The 19261-nt window shown below is 49.0% G+C and overlaps 1 protein-coding gene and 1 long non-coding RNA gene across 2 annotated transcripts; both read right to left on the bottom strand.

Moving 5' to 3' along the window:
• Window positions 1–1481: 1481 nt before the first annotated feature.
• On the bottom strand, window positions 1482–9232 carry CEACAM18 (CEA cell adhesion molecule 18). Its single transcript, XM_036104042.1, has 6 exons — window positions 9181–9232; window positions 7390–7746; window positions 5916–6188; window positions 4296–4592; window positions 2883–3012; window positions 1482–1512 (listed from the first exon to the last, which is right to left on the bottom strand). Exons 1-6 carry the CDS (start codon window positions 9230–9232, stop codon window positions 1482–1484), a joined length of 1140 nt encoding a protein of 379 aa, XP_035959935.1.
• A 1330-nt stretch (window positions 9233–10562) lies between these two features.
• LOC118543280 (uncharacterized) lies at window positions 10563–19255 on the bottom strand. Its single transcript, XR_013444334.1, has 5 exons — window positions 17969–19255; window positions 16434–16625; window positions 15273–15453; window positions 13293–13348; window positions 10563–13184 (listed from the first exon to the last, which is right to left on the bottom strand). It is a non-coding gene; the product is annotated as an uncharacterized LOC118543280 (long non-coding RNA).
• Window positions 19256–19261: the final 6 nt, after the last annotated feature.

A 19261-nucleotide genomic window follows, 5' to 3' on the forward strand; every position in this document is an offset into this window, starting at 1 on the left:
GAGCACAGAGACCACGCAAAAAGGCAAGTTCGTGGGCAGAACATATAGAAATGGCACCGAGATGCATAAGCACGCACACCCCTATTTTCAGTCTGCCTGGACACGTTGAAGATGATTCAGAAGACAGCGCTGGTCAGCCCGTGTGAGCACCGGCTCAGACTTAGCTGGGGGAAGCGGGGCAGGAGGTGCTAAAAACCCTAGCTGGTTCTTCCTGCTGGGGGTGTTTTAACTTCATTGGGTTTTAGTCGAGCAGAACAGCACAAGGAAGCCTGCTGGGCCCATAACTTTTTTTTTTTTTTCTGATTATAAAAACAGTTCATACATTTTGTGAGAAAAAAACACTTTAGAACATACAGTAAAGTGCAAAGAAGGAAATTAAGAGATAAGACTGTTAATAGTTAACATTTTCCATATTTTTTGTACAGGTGTGTGTACATATGTGTATGTGCACACATATATGTGTGTATATGTACAAATATACACATATGTGTGTGCATATACATACACATATAAGTACATATATACATATATGTATGTGTGTACATATATAAGTATGTGTGTGTATACATACAACTGTAGAATACATACATACATGCTGTACATATTATATCAGCTAGTTAATCTCCCCTCTTCATAATGATGGTCCTACTAGGTGCAGCTTTACATTATGCATTTCTAACAATGAGTCGTAAGCATTTCCTGCATCAGTGAGCACCTTTCTCCAGCGTGGTTTCTAACCATCACAGACTAGCTCAACCTGTCCTGTGTCCATTTAAGCCATTCCTGGTTGTTGGGCATTTATAGGTTGTTCCGTTTCCCCGTCACTGGCAATGGTCATCTTTGCATCTTCTCTGCTGGTGCCGTGGGCGTCAAGCTAAAGAAAACGAGAAGTCAGAAGCGCATTTCCTAGTGGAGAAGAGGCCTCGCAATTAGAGCGCAGGGCTCCACATATGACCCGCCCCAGCCTACTTCCCATTGGCTGGTTCTGATTGACAGATGGAGCAGCCAATGGCCACTCTGCCCTTGATGTCACCCCCCCCAACCCCCCCCCCCAGTCCTAGGTGAGGACTCCAGACTGCCTCCAGGAGCCTCCATCTCTCAACCTCAGTGTGACTGGGCTGGTTCCTTCTCTCTCTCTCATTCTCTTTTTCTTTTTTTAAGATTTTATTTATTTATTTGACAGAAAGAGACACAGTGAGAGAGGGAACACAAGCAGGGGGAGTGAGAGAGGGAGAAACAGGCTTCCCGCTGAGCAGGGAGCCCGATGTGGGGCTCCATCCCAGGACACTGGGATCATGACCTGAGCCGAAGGCAGATGCTTAACGACTGAGCCACCCAGGCACCCCTGGTTCCTTCTCTTGACTGTCTCTTCCAGCTAGACCCTGGACCCTCTCCAGCCTAGCCCATCTCTTTGGGGACTCTCAGCCCTTCTCCCTTGCTCCCACCTCACCTTTTTGCCCACCTGGTCTTGTCCTCATGGTCTAAGGTGGACACTCATGTAACCGGGGCTGCCTATGGGGAGAAGTCAGGGAAGATGTCATATTTCAGGTCCTTAGGAAACAGAGAATGTAGGATAATCCTGGGGAGATGAGGAGTCAGCTTCTTCTTTCCAAGCCCTCCTTGTGAAGGACCTCAGGAGTAGCAGGGGATGAATCTGGGAGCTTAACCTCTACACTGAGAGTCCTCCACATTCCCCATATGTTTTAGCATTTCTGATGTCTTAAGGTCATTGGAGGAAGGTGCCATGGGGCAGCAGATGTGGGGAGGGAAAAGAGGCTGGGTGTACCTGGGGAAGAAGCTGGCACTACCTGGCCTAATTACTAGTGATAATAATAGTAAGTTATTTCACACCTATTATATGCCAGACACTAGAGTAAATGATTTATAGAAATTATATTGAACCCTCTCAACAGTCACACAAAGTAGAAACTTTAACCCTGTTTTGTGAATGAAGAAGCAGGAGTTCAGAGAGGGGAAGATACTTGCCTAAAGTCACACAGCTAGAAAATGACAGAGGCTAATTCTGAACCTGGCCTCTCTGACTCCCAGCCCCCTGCTCTCATGCATGCCAGACTGGAGAGCTGAGACCAAGGAGAATGTGGCACCTCTTAGGAGAATGGGGCAGTGGAGATGTTCGGTTCACTCCTGGTTGTGAGGAGGGGTTTATGCCTGGCTAGATAGCTTCTTTCAGGCTGTAGAAGAAAAAATAACCTAGACCCCTGCAATAATTATCTGGCCCCAAATATTGATAGTGCTAAGCTTGAGAAATTCCGAGAAGTACCGAGAATGCTGCTAATTGCTTCATCCTCCAAGAATTGTGTCTAGCCCCCATATCTCCCTTCAGGGCAGATATTACCCTTCACATCCTCTATGTGGGTGAAGAGGACCTGAGGGGATTGTGATCTACTGAAGGCCACCCAGACAGCCAGAGGGAGAGCTGAGATTGAAACCCAGATTAGAATCCTCCCTCTGACCAATCTCTTCCCCTGCAGTGGACTGTACTACCTGTTTCCCCAACTAGTTCCCCTTGGTAACTAGTGACTACCATGTCCCAGACACATGCTGGATGCTTGGCACCCACCCTGCTCATTCTCATGGCTGCTCCTCTAGGTGGACCTCCATACCAACATCATAAACACAAAGAAACTGGGATGAAAAGAAGTCGCTGAGTGAAACCCCATTTCTATTTAGGGGCGTGACTGCCTCTACACTCTCCCTCTCTGCCGTTGGCTTCTGGTCCGAGACCTATCTGTCTGCCCCAGATGATTCCTGACATCCCATTCCTAGCTTGTCTGTTCCCCTCCCGGCTTTGCCTTCCCCTCTTAAGGAAGTGTTCTTGAGACCCATCCAGTACCCCACCCTCGACCCAGGGCAACAGGCACCTGGTGGAGAAATGGCTGATCAAGGCGTAGATCAGGATTCCACAGAGGTAGATGCTGCCCAGGACTATGAACACGATGAGCCACACCACTTTGGCTCCTGAGATGTAGAAACCGCTGTTCACAACAGGAATGTGCTCTGAAGGAGAGGATACAAGGGGGTCAGGGGCACCATCACTCAACCCTTCACTCACCCACACATCTGTTCTTCAGAGATTTATCAGCATCTGCTATGTTCCAAGTGCTAGGAATTCAACAGTGAACAAAACAAACTTCTTGCCCTCATGGGGCTGACATTCCAGCTGGGAAGTGGACAGTTGACAAGTAAGCAAAGAAATGTCTAATATCATTGCAGGCAGCAGGAAGTGCTCCGAAAAAAGAATAAAGCCACTCGAGGGGGTAGAGAGTGACAGGGTCGGGGGTGTTGGTTACACAGGGTCATTAAGTCATTGCACAGGTATTCACTGAGCACCAGCTATGTACCAGGCACCGTGTTAGGCACTAGGGACAAGTAGTGAGCAAACAGCTCTCCCAGCCTCTGTCCTCCTGAAGCTCACAGTCCAGTGGAGTTAGAAAGGTGTGAATCAGTCAGTACATAATCGTTCACAGTTGGTCGGTTGTGTCTAGTGCCCTAGCAGGTGCTTAGTAAATAGTGAGGAGTGATCAGAGTAAATGTCTCCAGCCCACATTCCGTTGTGTTTGTGGCTTTCTCTGGGACAAGCCACGCTGATGGCTTCTCATGCACTGTCTGATTTAATTCTGCCAGAAGCCCTGTCATATAGGGACCCTTTATATCTTGACACTACAGATAGGGAAACTGAGGCTCAGAGAGGCGCTCTTCCCGTTTACAGATGCATTCTCAAGCCAGGTTCCAAACATCACATCCACAACAGATCCCTGCTGTCTCCGCACAACCTCCCCCTCTGGCCTTTCCACTCTCTCGTCTCGAGGCCACTGAGTAAAACAGCTGAGGATGTAGGCTGTGCAGTCGGACTACCAGAGTTTAAACCCTGCCTCCTCTGTTCATTGGAAATGGAGCCTTGAAAAAAGCACTCAACCTCCCACAGCTCGGTTTTCTTATCTGTAAATGGAGGTGGTATTCACAACAGTCACTTCCTCTGCAGGGAGACTGTGAGGGTCACACAGATTAGAAAGGCAGCTGGTACACAGTAAGTGCTCAGTTAATCTTGGCTGACCAAATCTCCCTGGGATTCACCCTTGTTCTGATCTGAGATCGCTGAGGGCTTCATAGAGGAGGCAGCTTTGGACTTGGACCTCAGAGGACAGGGGCGGGTGGTGTGGATTTTACTCAACCGTCATGAGCATGGCATTGCAAGGTAGAGATGGCATTCGTGATGATGGGTACTGCCTAGGCAAAAGCATGGAGATGGGAAGATTTGGGGAGCATGAGCTCCGGAGGTGGGCTGCTGTACTCACGGGGTGGCTGGATCTGGAATTCCCTGTACATGGTCAGCTGGGTCACAGGGTTCCCCACGATGCATCTGTATCTGCCCATCTGCTCCCAGGCCAGACTTGGGAGAGTGACGTTTGCCTCTGAGAAGCTCAGGAGGGAGCCACTGTGGATCCACTGGTACTTGGGACTGGGTTTGGAAATGGCGCTACACTCCATCATTACCTGGGAGCCGATCTTAGCAGACAGGACGCCTTTGGAGATAATGGGACTGGAACTCAGCTGCACGTTGTCTGGCCCATCTGCAGAGACAGGGCAGGAGACCCGGAGCTATGTTTCTGACCCCTTGGGGTCCTGTCTCCTTCCGTCAATCCACACATAGTCCTCCCCGACCAGGAGGTGCCCCCACTTTGCACCCCAAGTATCCCCTAGACCCAGCACTTGCAAGGCAGCTCTGCCCACAACATGACTATAATTGTAACATCTTCATTATCAAGCACCTGCTATGAGTCAGCCCCATGACTGCCCTTCATGTCACAATAAAATAGGAATAGAAGCAATACATCAGGCCCCCTGCATGTTGGGCTCTGTTCTAAACACTTTATAGGTTCACACATTTGCTTAATCCCCATAACAACCCATATGATCGATTTTATAGATGAGGGAAGTGGGGTCCCAAGGAGAGGATTAGGGATTTCATAGTCCCCTACTGACCCACAAAGGGACTAAGTGAATTCCCCCTATGGCCTGGGAGGAATCTCCCTGCAGAGGCAGGCCCTGGGTCCTGGCTCTTGGTTGCAAACCTCCAGCCAGTAAGCTGTGTATGGAGGTCAGAAACTGCCTGCTCTGTGACCACTTTTTCTGTATGATTGCCAGAGCATGTTTGTTAGGAAACCTGACAGACTTCGTGTGGTTCTAGATTTAGATGTGAAAACCATTCAAGACTTGTGCTTTTTCACAGTTGAAAGATGTGAAAGAATTTGGTCAATGTGAGAAGTCCCAGAACATTGAAAAGATCCAAGGTTCATTGTATTTATAAGTCAGTGTCTTCGATTTACAAGACCTGTTTGAGATTTCTGGGGAGGTCTGGCTGGATTGTGTACTTGCCTTGTGGGGAGGCCGAAGGACCGTGGAGAAAAGAGAATGCATGAAATGTGTCATTTCGCTTTAAAATCAAACTGTCTGTTTAAGGGAGTATAGTCAGTTCAGTCTGAGTAAGAAGAAAAGTGAAGGTGATTTTACTAAATTTAGAAAACCAGAATGAAAAGATCAATGTATTTGAAGGCTCAAGGGAACATGGGATTTGAATATTTAATAAGTTGAATGTCATTTTTAAGAAACTATTAGTTGTAAGCAGTCCCGTCTTTACAAAAGCCAGATCTGAACAATTTCGCACTATTTCTAATCTGAGGAGTAAGAACCAGGGTCTCCGTTTTAAATAGCAGATCGTTCTGTGCAGTGAGGGTGATTCTAAGTCCAGAGAGCTAAGATTCAAACCCAGATCCAGCTGGCTGTGGGCTGGCTCATGGTGTTTCCTCTCTCCAGTTCTGCCTGTCTTATTGCTACATCCTTGGAAGGCCCTGAGCCCACCCCCAGCATTACTCCCATGGCTCCAGACCACTCACAGGCCACAGTCAGAGAGATAATTTCACTTCTCTGAAAAATCTCTGGGATGCTTTCTATCTCGCAGTGAAGTGTTCTGTCATAGCGGCTGACCCTGTGGATGATGAGGGTCTTGAGGTCCGGGGAGATTGTCATCCGGTCATTGCTGGACACCAGTGTGTAATCCACATACCACTTGACCGTTGTGGCATTGGTGTGGCAAATGGCAGCCACAGCATCCATGTCCTCTACCAGAGAGCTGGCGTTGGCCCAGATGCCTGGCTTGCCTTCTGCCTCTGGGGGAAGCAGGAAGAAGACATTAGGGGTGGGGTCTGCCTCCCCAAGCTCTGCTCCTCTCCAAAGGGGCTTTCAGTGTAGGTTGGTGAGAAGGCAAGAGTTGTATGGGGTCTGGGGTCTTGGAAGGGGAGCAGCCCTAGAGCTGTGAGGGACAGAGAAGTAGGGAATGGGCATGAGTGGTTGAGGTGTGGGAACTAGCCTGAGCCCACCATCCTATGTGTGGAGTCGTCATTGTGGCATCCACTGCAATAGTGGTGAGCTCTTGGGATAGGCATGTGGCCTAATGGTTGTTTCTGGACGCGGAACCTAAAACCAGAACACCCCCAACGGAGGAGCCATGGGTAGAATTGAGTGACAGGTGGCATTTGGACTCTCTATTAATAATTGCTCCCATTATCTGAGTCCCATTCACTTGACAGATACTCCCTCCAACCTTACAACAGACAGTGGTAGATACTATCCCCATTCTACAGATGAGGAAACAGAACACCACAGAGGGAAGATGAAGGCTCAGGGCCATGGAACATATACATAGTCAGACGTAAACACAGGGCTTCCTGTCTCCAAATACACACTCTCCCCGCTAGCCCTGTGGAGCCCCCAGGAGCTGTCTGTAGTAGACAGAATTCCAAGATGGCCCCATGATCTCCGGCCTGTATAATCCCCACCCCTCAAATGTGGGTGAAGCCCATGACTTTCTTCTAACCTATACAATACGGCAAAAGTGATGGATTGTCATTCCAATCGTTACCCTTATGTCATATAAAACTCCTTCTTAGCAGACTAGAGAGAAAGAATTCAGCTGACCTTGAAGAAGCAAAGTCATGATGTGAAATGCCCATGGACAGAGCCACACATGAGACCACAGCCCCGACTCAGCACCTTGTGAGTCTCAGAGCACAGCACTCGCCCAGACTTCTGACGCACAGGAATGTGTGCTAATAAATGGGTGCTGTTTGAAACTGCTGTTTGTGGCTGTTTGTGGATCTTTGTTATGCAGCAGAACATAACTGATACCCTGATGGTGAAACTGGAGCCCTTGAAGGGAACGAGTGACCCATCTCTGCAGGAGAAGCTAGACTACCATCTGCCGAGGTTCCCACAGTCACCTGGGGGTGGAGGAGACTTGGACAGTATGATCTCCCAGGGACCTCACTCCCAAAGCCCCCAGGTCTGGAAATGGGCAACCTGCCAACTCACCTTGAATGTCGAGCCAGCCAGTTGCTGTCTGGGTCCCATTGCCAGTGTCCACCCTCACGGTGTAATTCCCTGTGTCATTTAATGCACATCTCCTGATCACCAGGTCACCTATCTTGGTCACGTTCTCCCGACCACTGGACATGGGCCCCGTCTGCCAGGAATTGGAGGGAGGTTTGTAGCTGACAATCATATTATCCACAGTGTCATTTGCACCGCGGTGCCAGCTGTATTCATGAGCATCTTTGGTGGCATTTTCGAGGATCAGGATGGTCCGAAATCCCTTGAATCCTATGAGTGAGTCTGGGCTGATGTAGATTTGGCCAGAGGCTTGGCATATCCCACAGGCCAGTAGACCGGCTGAAGAAGACAAATAGAACACACATACATGAGAGAGAGAGAGAGAGAGAGAGAGAGAAGAGAGATTGATTTACACTGTCCAGGAAATGATCTCCAGGGACACTGGTGAGCATGCCATGGGTTGCTAGCTCCCCAGCCTGTCTTCTCCTCCCTACCCACCTCAGCCCCTGTCCTGGTTCATTCCTTCCTCATCTCCTTCCAGCCTGGCTTCCTCCTTGGACACTCAGTCTCCAACCCAACCTCATAGAACAGTTATGTGGATCCTTATAAAGCCCCAGTTGTGATCCTGTTCTCTTAGGTACCTTCCATGGCTCCCCAGCACTCTACGGATAAAGTTCAAACTCAACATGGCTTATGAGACACTCTTAGGAACAGCTGGTTTTTATGACTTATCTAGCCTCCTTTTGGATCATACGCACCCCACCCCATTACACCATGAACCCCCCATTCAGTCATTCATTCATGCATGCATTTGTGCATTCATTTATCAGAAGACAGTATCTACACTGTGTTCCCCAGACATAGACAGCTCTCTTGATACACCACACTCTCTCCTGACTTCAGGCTTTCACACATGTTGTTCCCTGTTTCTGGCACACAGATCCCTGTTCCCTCCTCCCCATCCCCCGCCCCACCCCCCCACCCCCCGTCAACTCACTTCTACTCAGCCTTCAGTTCTCAGCTTTGATGTCCCCTCCTCCCCAATCTGGGTCAGACGGCCCCTTGGGGCTCCCCCAGCCTCCTGGGCCCCCTCATCTCATCCCCATCTGGGTCATCAGAGTCTGGAGATAGATCTGCATCTCACACTGGACACCACATCACAGCGTCCCTGAGCATGGGGCAGAACCCAGAGGGAGAACTCAGTTGATATCTGGGTGGATAAATCCCCCAAGACTGTCTACACATGTCTTTGACTTAGCATCTAAATTCCGTGGAGTGCATGTGAATGTGGGTGAGGATCCGTCATCACCTAAGATACGGAGATCCACTGTCTGTGCACCCTAAGCCTTGGCTCCATGGAGGAGGCAAAGACACATGAGACCCCCTGCTCTAGGCCTCCAGGTGATGTTTGAGGACAGGACACAGCGTGGCCAGTGAGACATGATAGTTGTCCCCGTCAGGGGGGGTTCAGAGGGTCCTGGAGGGAAGTGAGGGGTTGGGAAGGAGTCCAACTGGAGAGGTAGGGGAGGGGATCAGGGCAGAGGAGGCACCCAGAGGAGGTGATTTCTGGCAAGTGTGGGAGGGGGTCCAAGTTTATCATTCCTGGGGATGGATGGGGATGAACACTCTGTGTGTGTGTGTATGTGCGTAAGAGAGAGAGTGTGTGTCTATGGGCGAGGTATGCCCAGGTATGTGAGCTCACGAAAGTCCTGGTGCCAGTCCTGCCCCCCTTTCCTCTACTGCTCCCCTGTCCTGCGGGTTCAGCTCTCTTACCCAGGAGAACCAGCTCCCTCCAGAGTCTGCACCTGGGTCTGGAAAGTTCCATGGGTTGCGCAGGTCCTCCTGGGATAGGCATCTGTCCAGGGACCGGGCAGCCTCCTCTGCCTCTTCACAGATCTGCGTCTCTGGCTCTGAGCTGCTGGTCCCCCTCCCCCTCCTGCGCCCCAGGGTAGACTCTGAACCCCAGCGCAGGCAGAGCTGGGGAGGAGACGCTTGGGGAGTTGTTGTTATCTTTATGACTTTAAGGTGCCTTTAGCTTATCATTTTTTTCACCTCATTCTTTTAAAATATTATTATACTGTTCTGCCCTGGTTACAAAAAAAATCTTATGCTCACTTTTAGGAAAACTGGAAAATACTGAAAAGCACAATAAATACAGGACATCAGACTTTTTTTTTTTTTAAAGATTTTATTTATTTCTTTGACAGAAAGAGACACAGCGAGAGAGGGAACACAAGCAGGGGAGTGGGAGAGGGAGAAGCAGGCTTCCCGCGGAGCAGGGAGCCCGATGCAGGGCTTGATCCCAGAACCCTGGGATCATGACCTGAGCCGAAGGCAGACGCTTAACGACTGAGCCACCCAGGCGCCCCGGACATCAGACTTTTTAAAAATGTGGGACAGTTGTTCATTTTTGTTTTTCCCACTCCCTGCAGATCTCAAATTTTAAATTACATTGTCTCATTTGTCGAGGGGCAGTTTCCCCCTCCCTGAACACCGACAGCTTATTCTAAGTCTCTCCCGGGATCAGCAAATCTTCCACCACCTGGCCATTTGGAGTGGCTGTGGGGCGTGCTATTGTGTGTCTGAGCCAAAATGTATAAAACCCATTGTCTTGGTGTTGGACCTTTAGGCTCAGTAATAGAAGTGCTGCTGGGGCAGAGCAGAGCGTGCTCATGGGGGACGCGGCGCTGAGCATGTGTGATGTGTCTGCTTCTGGGGACCCCACGGAGAGAAAGAGAGACATGGAGACACAGAGACCCAGGTGGGCTGGGTGAGAGACTGAGAAGGCAGGGGAGAGGGCACATCCCAGAAAGGGTCATTCGACAAATCTTTCAAGCTGGACTCGGAAGTATGTTCGTCTTTCATTTTCACGACGACGAATACTACTTTAATTGCAAAAGCAATGCATTGGCTATAGGAATTTTTGGAAAATTCTTAAGAAGGAAAAATAGAATTAATACTGTTTTAGTAATTAAATCGCTTTCAATTTTTATGAATACTTATCTAAATATATATGTAAAAATATTAATATTTTACAATAATTATTGAAATATACACATAAATATACATTCATACATTTTGCATTTATAAATAAATAAAATATTTTATAAATAAAATACACAATTATTTATCAGAATTTGATTAATACTATTGGAAAGTCACCTGTAATAGTTAGACCACCTGAAGATATATCCAGTGTTTTTCTCTGAAACTTTTCAATTTTGATATGTCAAACACACTCATGCACACATGCATATTTTTACCAAGGTGGTATCATACCGTTCAACATCCTTATTTGGGCTTCTCTAATGTTAAACCCAAATTTAGTCAGAGAAGGGTGAATATACACTTCAGTGTGTCTAGTGGTTCATTCAATATCTCTGAAGTCTCCTACTGTATTCCGAAAATCCATATGAATATTTGCAGCCTACTGCAAAGCACATCTGTATTTATTTTAATAGGAAAATAATACATTACATACCACTGAAATTGTTAAATTGGTCCTCCTCAGTATTTGAGTATAAGTGGTGCCCCCAGAAAACACACAGAGTTGTTTTTCTGCCTGCAGCTCATCGGAAGCCCTTCCTCCTGTATCTTCATTGGTCTTTGTTCATGGCTGCATACTATTCCACTGTGTTGGCCATGGATTCTTTTGTTTAACTCATACCCCATTTGGGGGCATTTAGATTCTTTCAATGTTTCCTCTTTTTCATACAAGAGTATGAAAAATCGCCAGTACCATTTGTGGACCTAGATGGGTCCGAGAAATGGACTTTTGTAGTAAAGAATTTAACTTTAACCAAAGACAGATCTGACTTTGTCCTTGACTCCTAGAAGGAATGTCTAAGTCCTTAGAATGCCCTGCCTGATAAGAGTGTCTTTATTTACCTTGGGGGTGGGGGACTTGGAACACACTAGATGTTCCACAGTGGAAATTATGATGAAGGCTTTGGGTCACATGGAATCAGCTCTGCCCCTGGAGAAGGTGGAGACTGAGGTCAGCTACATGAGCAGTGAATCATAACTATGTGAAAGAACCCCAATAAAAACTCTGATGTCAAGTCTCAGGTGAGCTTCCCTGGTCAGCAGACTGTCATACACCAATGTATGGGAGGAGCTAATGCTGTCCATGACTCGTGACTCTGCTGGAGAGACATGTGGGAGCCCCTGGACCCTGCCCAGGCCCTTTCCCCACTTCACTGACATTAATCTGTATCCTCAAGCTGTAACGAGCCCTAACCACAAGGATAATAGCTTCTAATGCGTTATATGAGTCCTTCCAGTGAATGATGGAAACTGAGGGTTGTCTTAAGTACCCTGAACTTGCAATAGTGTTACAAGTAGTCGTACATATGGATGCCCCCTAACTACACCTCAGTGTCTCCACCTGTAATGTGAGGATATGAAACGTTTCCTCTCCATAGGGCCGCTGTGAGCTTTCAATAAGGTAATATATGTAAATAACTGCCATCAATGCTCCCCACACACACTATTTCAGGACATGTTAATTCCTATGGGCATACTTAAAAATCTTTTTATTACGTTTTACTAAACTTTTGGGGGGAAAAAACATTTTAAACTGCATTTATAGATTAAAAAAAAAAACTTCAATTGTATGACCTAACAACAAAAATCTTCACAGGTACTTAAATTACCCTATAAATCTCATTAATTAAGGGTTTGTGTCCTTATTACCTTTTCCCCCCCCCTTATTAAGGTAAAAGGGAGTTGGTTAATGGGAGGAGGCCAGCAACCTCTGGTACAGAGACCATCTGATTGAATCTATTTGACATCACTCAACATGAAGCATCCCTATCCAACAGAGCTATATGCCAAGTCACTGCAGAAGAATGTCCCTCCCTTGTATCCAGACTGTACATGGCCAGTGATGCTTGGTCCAATCAATCGGGACCAATATGGCAGAACTGGTTTCATTCAGAGCCCAAAGCAAGAATCTGAGCATTTAATGCAGTGAGACCCTCAGGAGGGCCCTACCCTCAGGAGACAACTGCAGGCTTGGAACATACTTCGGGCTCCAGAGACTCACTCTCATTCCCTTAAGCCAACCCCAGAGCTCACCTGGGGGCAGGTGGCAGCCTGAGGAGCAGTCCCAAGGAGCCCTTAATCTTTTTCTAGAGCCCAGCTTCGTACCTTTTTATCAAAACAGCAAAATGTCACAGCCCCTCCCAGGGCAAGGTTCTGTTGGGGCAGCCAGAACAGACACTAGGAAACATCCACTCCTTCCTGCTCACCAGGCCTGGAGACCACAGGGAATGCTAACCTGGGATCTTTGTGGAACTGTAAACCAGGCGGAACCCTGACGATGCCCAGCCTGGTCCCTGGGGCCCTGTGTGGGCAAACCTACCACCCCAAGTGCATCTGACCACCAGGGGGAGCCACGAAGTTGTCAATCGCAGCAACCCTGATCTTGGTCTACATCCTCATGGGGGCGCCATGAGAACTGGATAGAGAGGATAGGAGGCAGAACCCGCCCCCCCCACCATCAGCTCCCAGAGAAGAAAGGAGTGGAATGGGAAAATAACAACATTAACAATAACGTGGGTAATAGCAACAGTGATAATAGTAATAATTCTTTGCCTTTTATCATTCCTGTGCAGCGAGACTGTCAGAGAGATTGGCTTCGGAGTAGCAGGGTGGGAACTGGGTGTCAGGGCGCAGCTGGTGTGGAAGCGGATGGGTTGAAATAGAGGAATGGAGGGAGGACGCGGCTGGTGCAGGGATCCGCGTAACTCTCTGGGTGAGCTGCAGAGGGCGCCCTGACGGGGCAAGGAACGTTGAGAGAGATGCGCCGCCGCCAGGGGTCGCCAGGGGGCGCCGTGGAGGCGGTGGAGAAGTGCACAGACCCGTTTCTGCCAGAAAATTACCTGATCTCTGTAGGCTTCAGTGTCCTCATGTGCAGAGTGGACATCACAGCTCCGACCTTTGTGAATTTGAGAACAAAAGCCAGGCTGAGTAAAATCAGCAACCACACGACCAAAAAAAAAAGCAAAGAGAGTATAGGGTCTCTGTCTTATGAACCCTGGAACCAGCCACACCTAAAGCCAGGTAAAATTATGTCCTGAATAAAAAAGGGGACTCAGAGGGGCTCCTGGGTGGCTCAGTCAGTTAAGTGTCTGACTCTTGATTTCATCTCAGGTCATGATCTCTGGGTTGTGAGATTGAGCCCAGAGTTGGGCTCTGCACTCAGTAGGGAGTCTGCTTGAGATTCTCTCTCTCCTTCCCCCTCTGCCCCTCCCCTGGCTCGCACTCTAAATTAATTAATTAATTAAATCTTTGGGAAAAACATGGGGAGACTCAGAGGCAGAGACATATAAGACAGGAGCCTCAGACCTGGTGGTCAACTCAATAAGTACTCCACATTAGGGGCACCTGGGTGGCTCAGTTGTTAAACGACTGCCTTCAGCTCAGGTCATGATCCCAGGATCCTGGGATCAAGTCCCACATTGGGCTCCCTGCTCGGCAGGAAGCCTGCTTCTCCCTCTCCCACTCCCCCTGCTTGTGTTCCCTCTCTCACTGTGTCTCTCTCTGTCAAATAAATAAAAATAAATAAATAATTATTCCACATTAAATAATCCACATTGTGTCCCTCACTATATATTTTCCATTTGCGGGTTTGGAATGTACAGTTAAAAAGAGATGCTTTAGTGACAGGAAGATGAGATTTAAATCTGGCTCCAGCAGGAGCTTGATCTGCTCTCCAGAAAGCAACATCATGAAATATCTCAATTTTGTAACAGTCTGTCATACCCTGATCCCAACTTAATCGCATACAAAACTCTACACTTCAACCCCTCAACACTTTGTGTTTTTGATGTCACAATTTACATCTTTTCTGAGTATCCATTAACAAATTGTTTTAGTCATAGTTATTCTTGACACTTTAGTCTTTTCACTTTTATACTAAAATTAAGTGATTCATACACCACCATTACAGGGTTACCGTGTTCCATATTTGTCTGTGTACCTGGCATTCCCAGTGAGTTTTATACTTCCATATGCTCGTGCAGATGGTTTCACAACCTGAAGCACTCCCTTACGCATTTTGTGTTAAGGCCTTATGCTAAATGGGATAAGCCAATCGCAGAAGGACAAATGCTCCACGATTCTACTTAAATGAAGTATCTAAATAGGTTTAGCTCAGAGAAGCAGAGAGTATTGTGGTGGTTGCCAGGGTCTGGAGGGAAGGGGAATGGGGAGCTGTTGGTCAGAAGGTATAAAGATTCAGGTTATGCAAGATGGATCAGTTGTGAGATCCTCGGTATCACACAGAGCCTATAGTTACCAGTACTGTATTCTGCACTTAACAAACTTGTTAAGGGGGTAGACCTCACGTTAAGTTTTCTTACTACAATAACAACAAACAAAACATAACAAAACAAAAACCAATAAAAAGCATAGAGGCCCCGGGAAACTTTGAGAGGTGGTGGGCGTGTTTATAACCAGGATTGTGGTCACGATTTTACAGGTGCAATGCGTAAGTTCAAACTCATCAAATTGCATACATTAAGTATGTGCCATTTTTTGTACAGCAATTGCACCTCAACAGATCTGTCTAAAAAAAAAAAAGGAAAGAAAAGGAAAGATTATCACATCTATGAACCTCATCATCGCTCGTAAAATGGAAAGGGATCATTACTATAGACCTCAATGGCTCTACATGAGGCTCAAAGGATGTATTACAGGTAAAGCGTTTAGCACTGTAATTAACTGACACTAATGCTCACACTAACACGGTTCCCTCAGTTAACTGGACGACTTCCTGGGAATCATGAAAATCCCAGATGACCTTTCAACTAACTCCTTTAGCCTTTTAGTTTAACCGCAGGAATTTGAGGAATCATTACTGCCATCTGGTGGCCACAGCCTGCATTTCTGCCTCTGCGGATTCCCACAGGAAGATGGTCTCAGCAGTCAAGAACACACTCCTTCGTCCTCTCTTGCTGTGTTGAGGTTTCTGGGCAGGCTCTGTTTTGGTTTGCTCAGCACTGGATGGGAGGTTGTTTAAAAGTAGCATTCCAGGAACCTCTGCAAAGAGAGAGGACGGGCTACATGGGGTATTTTTAACAAAACCTAATTGCACACTGATACACGCCCATTTCCTACAGTCATACTAAACACAAATTGCTCCTCCAACCACAGACTAGCCAGGACTCTGCACGATGTCAGGCAGCTCCGGACACTGAGAGTGTGTGAAAAGCAAGAGAAACAGCCCCACATGTGAAGCTTGACAGGAGGAGGCGCAGCCCGAAGCAAAAGCATATGTAAGAAAAATTCTGCTGTAGAATGCTAGATCAGGAGGGGTTTTGCACTGTGAATTGCCAGGGGCGTTTGGAAAAGGCTTCATCCATTTATTCAATTATTTGTACTGGGCACTGCACTGGCCCTGCCCTTATGTGGTGATGGAGGAAGGTGGGAGACATGGCCAAGGAGATGGGTGGATCTTGTCCTCTCAAAATAGAGATGTGGACCCAATGAAAACCTGGAAGAAAACCCCTATGTAGCCTGCTCTTCCTGGTTCTGGCTCCTGTCACGAAATCCTGGAATTGCCTAGGGACCACCCCACTAAGCAGGGAAAAGTGAGGTCAGGTCTCAGTTCCAGCCCCCAACACAGTGAGTGTGTTCACTCTGTTTTGTTAAATAAACGAATGAATGGAAAACATCTCCCTTCAACTTACTTGGGGTTCGTCCATATTCTTCTGCCTTTAACTCCTACTTGGGCCACTCCAGAACTAATCCCCAGCAGGAATAGTACAACTCCCTGATACCTGCCCAGGAGGGCCTTGGTCCCTAATGCGAAGAGCAGGGTCAGGACATGGGCAGGCGGTGTGGAGACAGGGAGCAGGTCTTGCCTTCCCCTGTGCTTAGGGCATGTCCATTGCCTTGTCTGAACTTCAGCAGCCCCCTCTGAAAAATGGGAAATGAGCACAATCTCTCAAGACAGCCTAGCTCTAATACAGAACAGGTCTGAGGTTCCTGTTCTGTGCACACACCTCAATGTCACTCACCTTCCTGTCAGAACTTCCTCTTGGTCCCACAGCTCATGATTCCTTGAAAGAGAAAATCCCAGCAACGGGCTTGGCTCATCCCTTCCCAGAGCTGCAGCCAACCCTGCTGTCCAGGGGTGAGCAGGTAGAAGAGGGTGGCTGAGGCAGAGACTCTCACGCCCAGGGTCCCAGACTGAGCATCCGGATTTCAAGCTGGAAGCGAACAAACAAGTTTGTGATGACATGAGAGAGCTGTGCATCCCCACAGCCGGTACCATCTCCTACCCTCGGGATGGCTGGAACAAATCCACACCTGCTTGTGGCTACTGGTTCCAAAACAGGGACAAGCCTGGTAAGGATGCTCCAGTGGCCACGACCCATCTAGACCATGTACTGCAGGTTGTGACTCGGGGATGTTTCCACCTCCTCGGAGACCCTGGGAAATATAACTGTGCTTTGAGCATCATTGACACCAGGAGGATGGAGGCTGGGACATATTTCTTTCAAATGGAAAGTGGAAATGCAGAATATAATTATTTATATGACTTGCTTTCTTTGCATGTGAGGGATATGAAACTGCCTACAAGGAGGACAAGGATGAAACATGGGGGCCCCATAGAACCTGAATGTTGTAGACTGAATTATGCCCCCCAAATTCATATGCTGGAGCCTCAACCCCCAATGTGATTGTATTTTCAGAGATAACTAAAATTAAATCAGATCATAAAGGTGGAATCCTAAGATGGGTGGGCTTATAAGAAGAGGAAGAGAAAGAGAGTGATCCCTCTCCCTCCCACCCTTGCCTCCTCCCTCTCCAGGTATGGCACAGAGGAAAGGCCATGTGAGGGCACAGGGCATAGTGAGGTGGCTTTACCAAGGGGTGAAGAGAAGGCCACTGAACGGTCCCGGAGGGCCACACCCTGAGCTGCTCCCAGCCCTCGCTGTCCAGGGTCCTGCAGCTGTCTTGGGTAGGGGCGGGAGACAGAGGGGGATCCACCTGCAGCTCGTGGCACCTGCGGGGCGCCCGGGTATCCCTGCCTCTCCATGCAGAGTGAGTTTCAGGAAGCTGGTCTCTGGGATGCTCCCCCCGGCAGGTATGAGAGAGGATGGTAGAAGGGACAGGGGCGACCTCAGGCTCAACTTTATTCTCAGGTTCAGCTTCAGGCATTCCCAGTGACACAGACCCACTCTGTCTTCTGTGTTGTTGTTGCCAGGACAGAGATATGTTGGTGCCTGGGCTCGGGATCCTGGATCCTAGAGGTGACGGGGCCTCAAGGGAAGGACCTGGGGCCTATCCAGCATGTGGCTGGGGCACAGAGGTCCTGGGGATGAGAGACATGGGACAAGACGATATGAGAAGGACAGGGGGAACGACAGCATCTGAAGATCCCCTCTTCAACGCAGTCTCCCTGAGCCATCCATAGGGGGCATTTGAACACTCCCTGCACCTCGTCCCACAAGAGCCCAACCAGGCAGGACTGGGGGCTCCTTGGGGTCAGAGTCTGCCTGTTCACCTCCCAGCCCCAGCCCCAGCCCCAGCACAGCACTGGACTCACAGGTGGTGTCCAGTGAGTGTGGTCGAATGGACAAGTCGGTCTCCCCATGAGAGAAGTCAGAGAGCTGGTGGCAAGGAGCGGGGCCGCATCGGCAAGGCAGTTAGGCGTCCACACTGCCTGTGGGTAACAGCTCCGGGCGGTGCAGGATGACGACGCGGCAGGGCAGGAGACAAGACCTGGAGGCCCCTGAGGGCATGGTGAAGTGCCACCTGTTATGTGAGCAAGGGGACCACAGCAGAAAGGTGCAAAGAGCTTTTCCTACTGCTCAGCCCGAGTTTGCCTCTGCATTGACCTTGGGCCCATGGCAGGGTCCTATAGCTGGGAATCTTCCTTCCTGTCCCCTGAGAGTGCAGGCCATGTCCACTCTGCTCACTGTGTCCCAAAGCACCCAACAGAGCCTCCAGCCCCATGGCCCAGCCTGTTTCCTCCCTCATGGTCTCTACCAGGCATCTCAAGGGCATGAAATGGGTCCGGTGTATCTCCTCTTTGCCTCCAGCCCTCACACAGAGCTGACATCCACTCTGTACCCAAGACCCTTCCTCATCTTTCACGGGCTGGACACCCACACAGAACCTCCAAGACCCCATATCTGGAAGAAGTGACTGCCCCTCAGCTCTAGACTGGGCTCTTTCAACCTCAGCACTGTTGAACCCTGGAGCTGCATGATTTTTTGCAGTGTGAGCCATCCTGTGCATCGGAGGATGTTTAGAAGCATCCTTAGTCTCAACCCACTAGATGCCAGACACACCCTCCTCCCAAGCCATGATGATCAAGTGTGTCCAGACACTGACAAATTTCCCCTTTGTGGGGAGGCAGGCAAACACCCCTGTTCAAGAACCGTAGGTCGAGACACCACAGCGGCTAACTTGGCCCAGGCCAGGAAGTGACCACTTCCCCAGAGCAAATGGAGAGCACCAGTGACGCCACAGCCTGGACAGCAGGACTCCAGCACCCCCACCTACGCCCCTCTCATGCTACGGCGTTCTCAGACGCCTCTGCTGTGCCCCTCCCCGTCAGGACAGGCCTCTAGCAAATTTGAGGCCTAATGGGCAAGACGCACGCCCCGGTCCAGGCTCAGGTGCTGGAAGGAAGCGCAGAGATGGGGGACAGGACACAGGGTCTGCTCCCGGTCTCTCCTCCCGGGGTGGGTCTCCCTGGTCTGTGGCCAGGGGGTGTGGCTGGCTCTGTGTAGAGAGGGCATGAACTCCACAGCTGCAGTTCCTCTTCTGAGAACCACAAGGCCTTGTGCTCCTCCCCAGCTTCCCGTGGGCCCCCCACAACCCTCCTCCACTG

The sequence above is a fragment of the Halichoerus grypus genome, chromosome 15, assembly GCF_964656455.1.
Source record: "Halichoerus grypus chromosome 15, mHalGry1.hap1.1, whole genome shotgun sequence".
Taxonomy (NCBI): Eukaryota; Metazoa; Chordata; class Mammalia; order Carnivora; family Phocidae; genus Halichoerus; species Halichoerus grypus.

Excerpts from the sequence above, each read along its gene's own strand:
- CEACAM18 (XM_036104042.1), bottom strand. The coding sequence starts at position 9,232 with ATGGAACTTTCCAGACCCAGGTGCAGACTCTGGAGGGAGCTGGTTCTC. Across the intron at positions 7,747-9,180 it reads GAGGGAGCTGGTTCTCCTGG|CCGGTCTACTGGCCTGTGGG; the intron begins GTAAGAGAGCTG and ends TGTCTTCTTCAG. Across the intron at positions 4,593-5,915 it reads TATCTCTCTGACTGTGGCCT|ATGGGCCAGACAACGTGCAG; the intron begins GTGAGTGGTCTG and ends CTGTCTCTGCAG.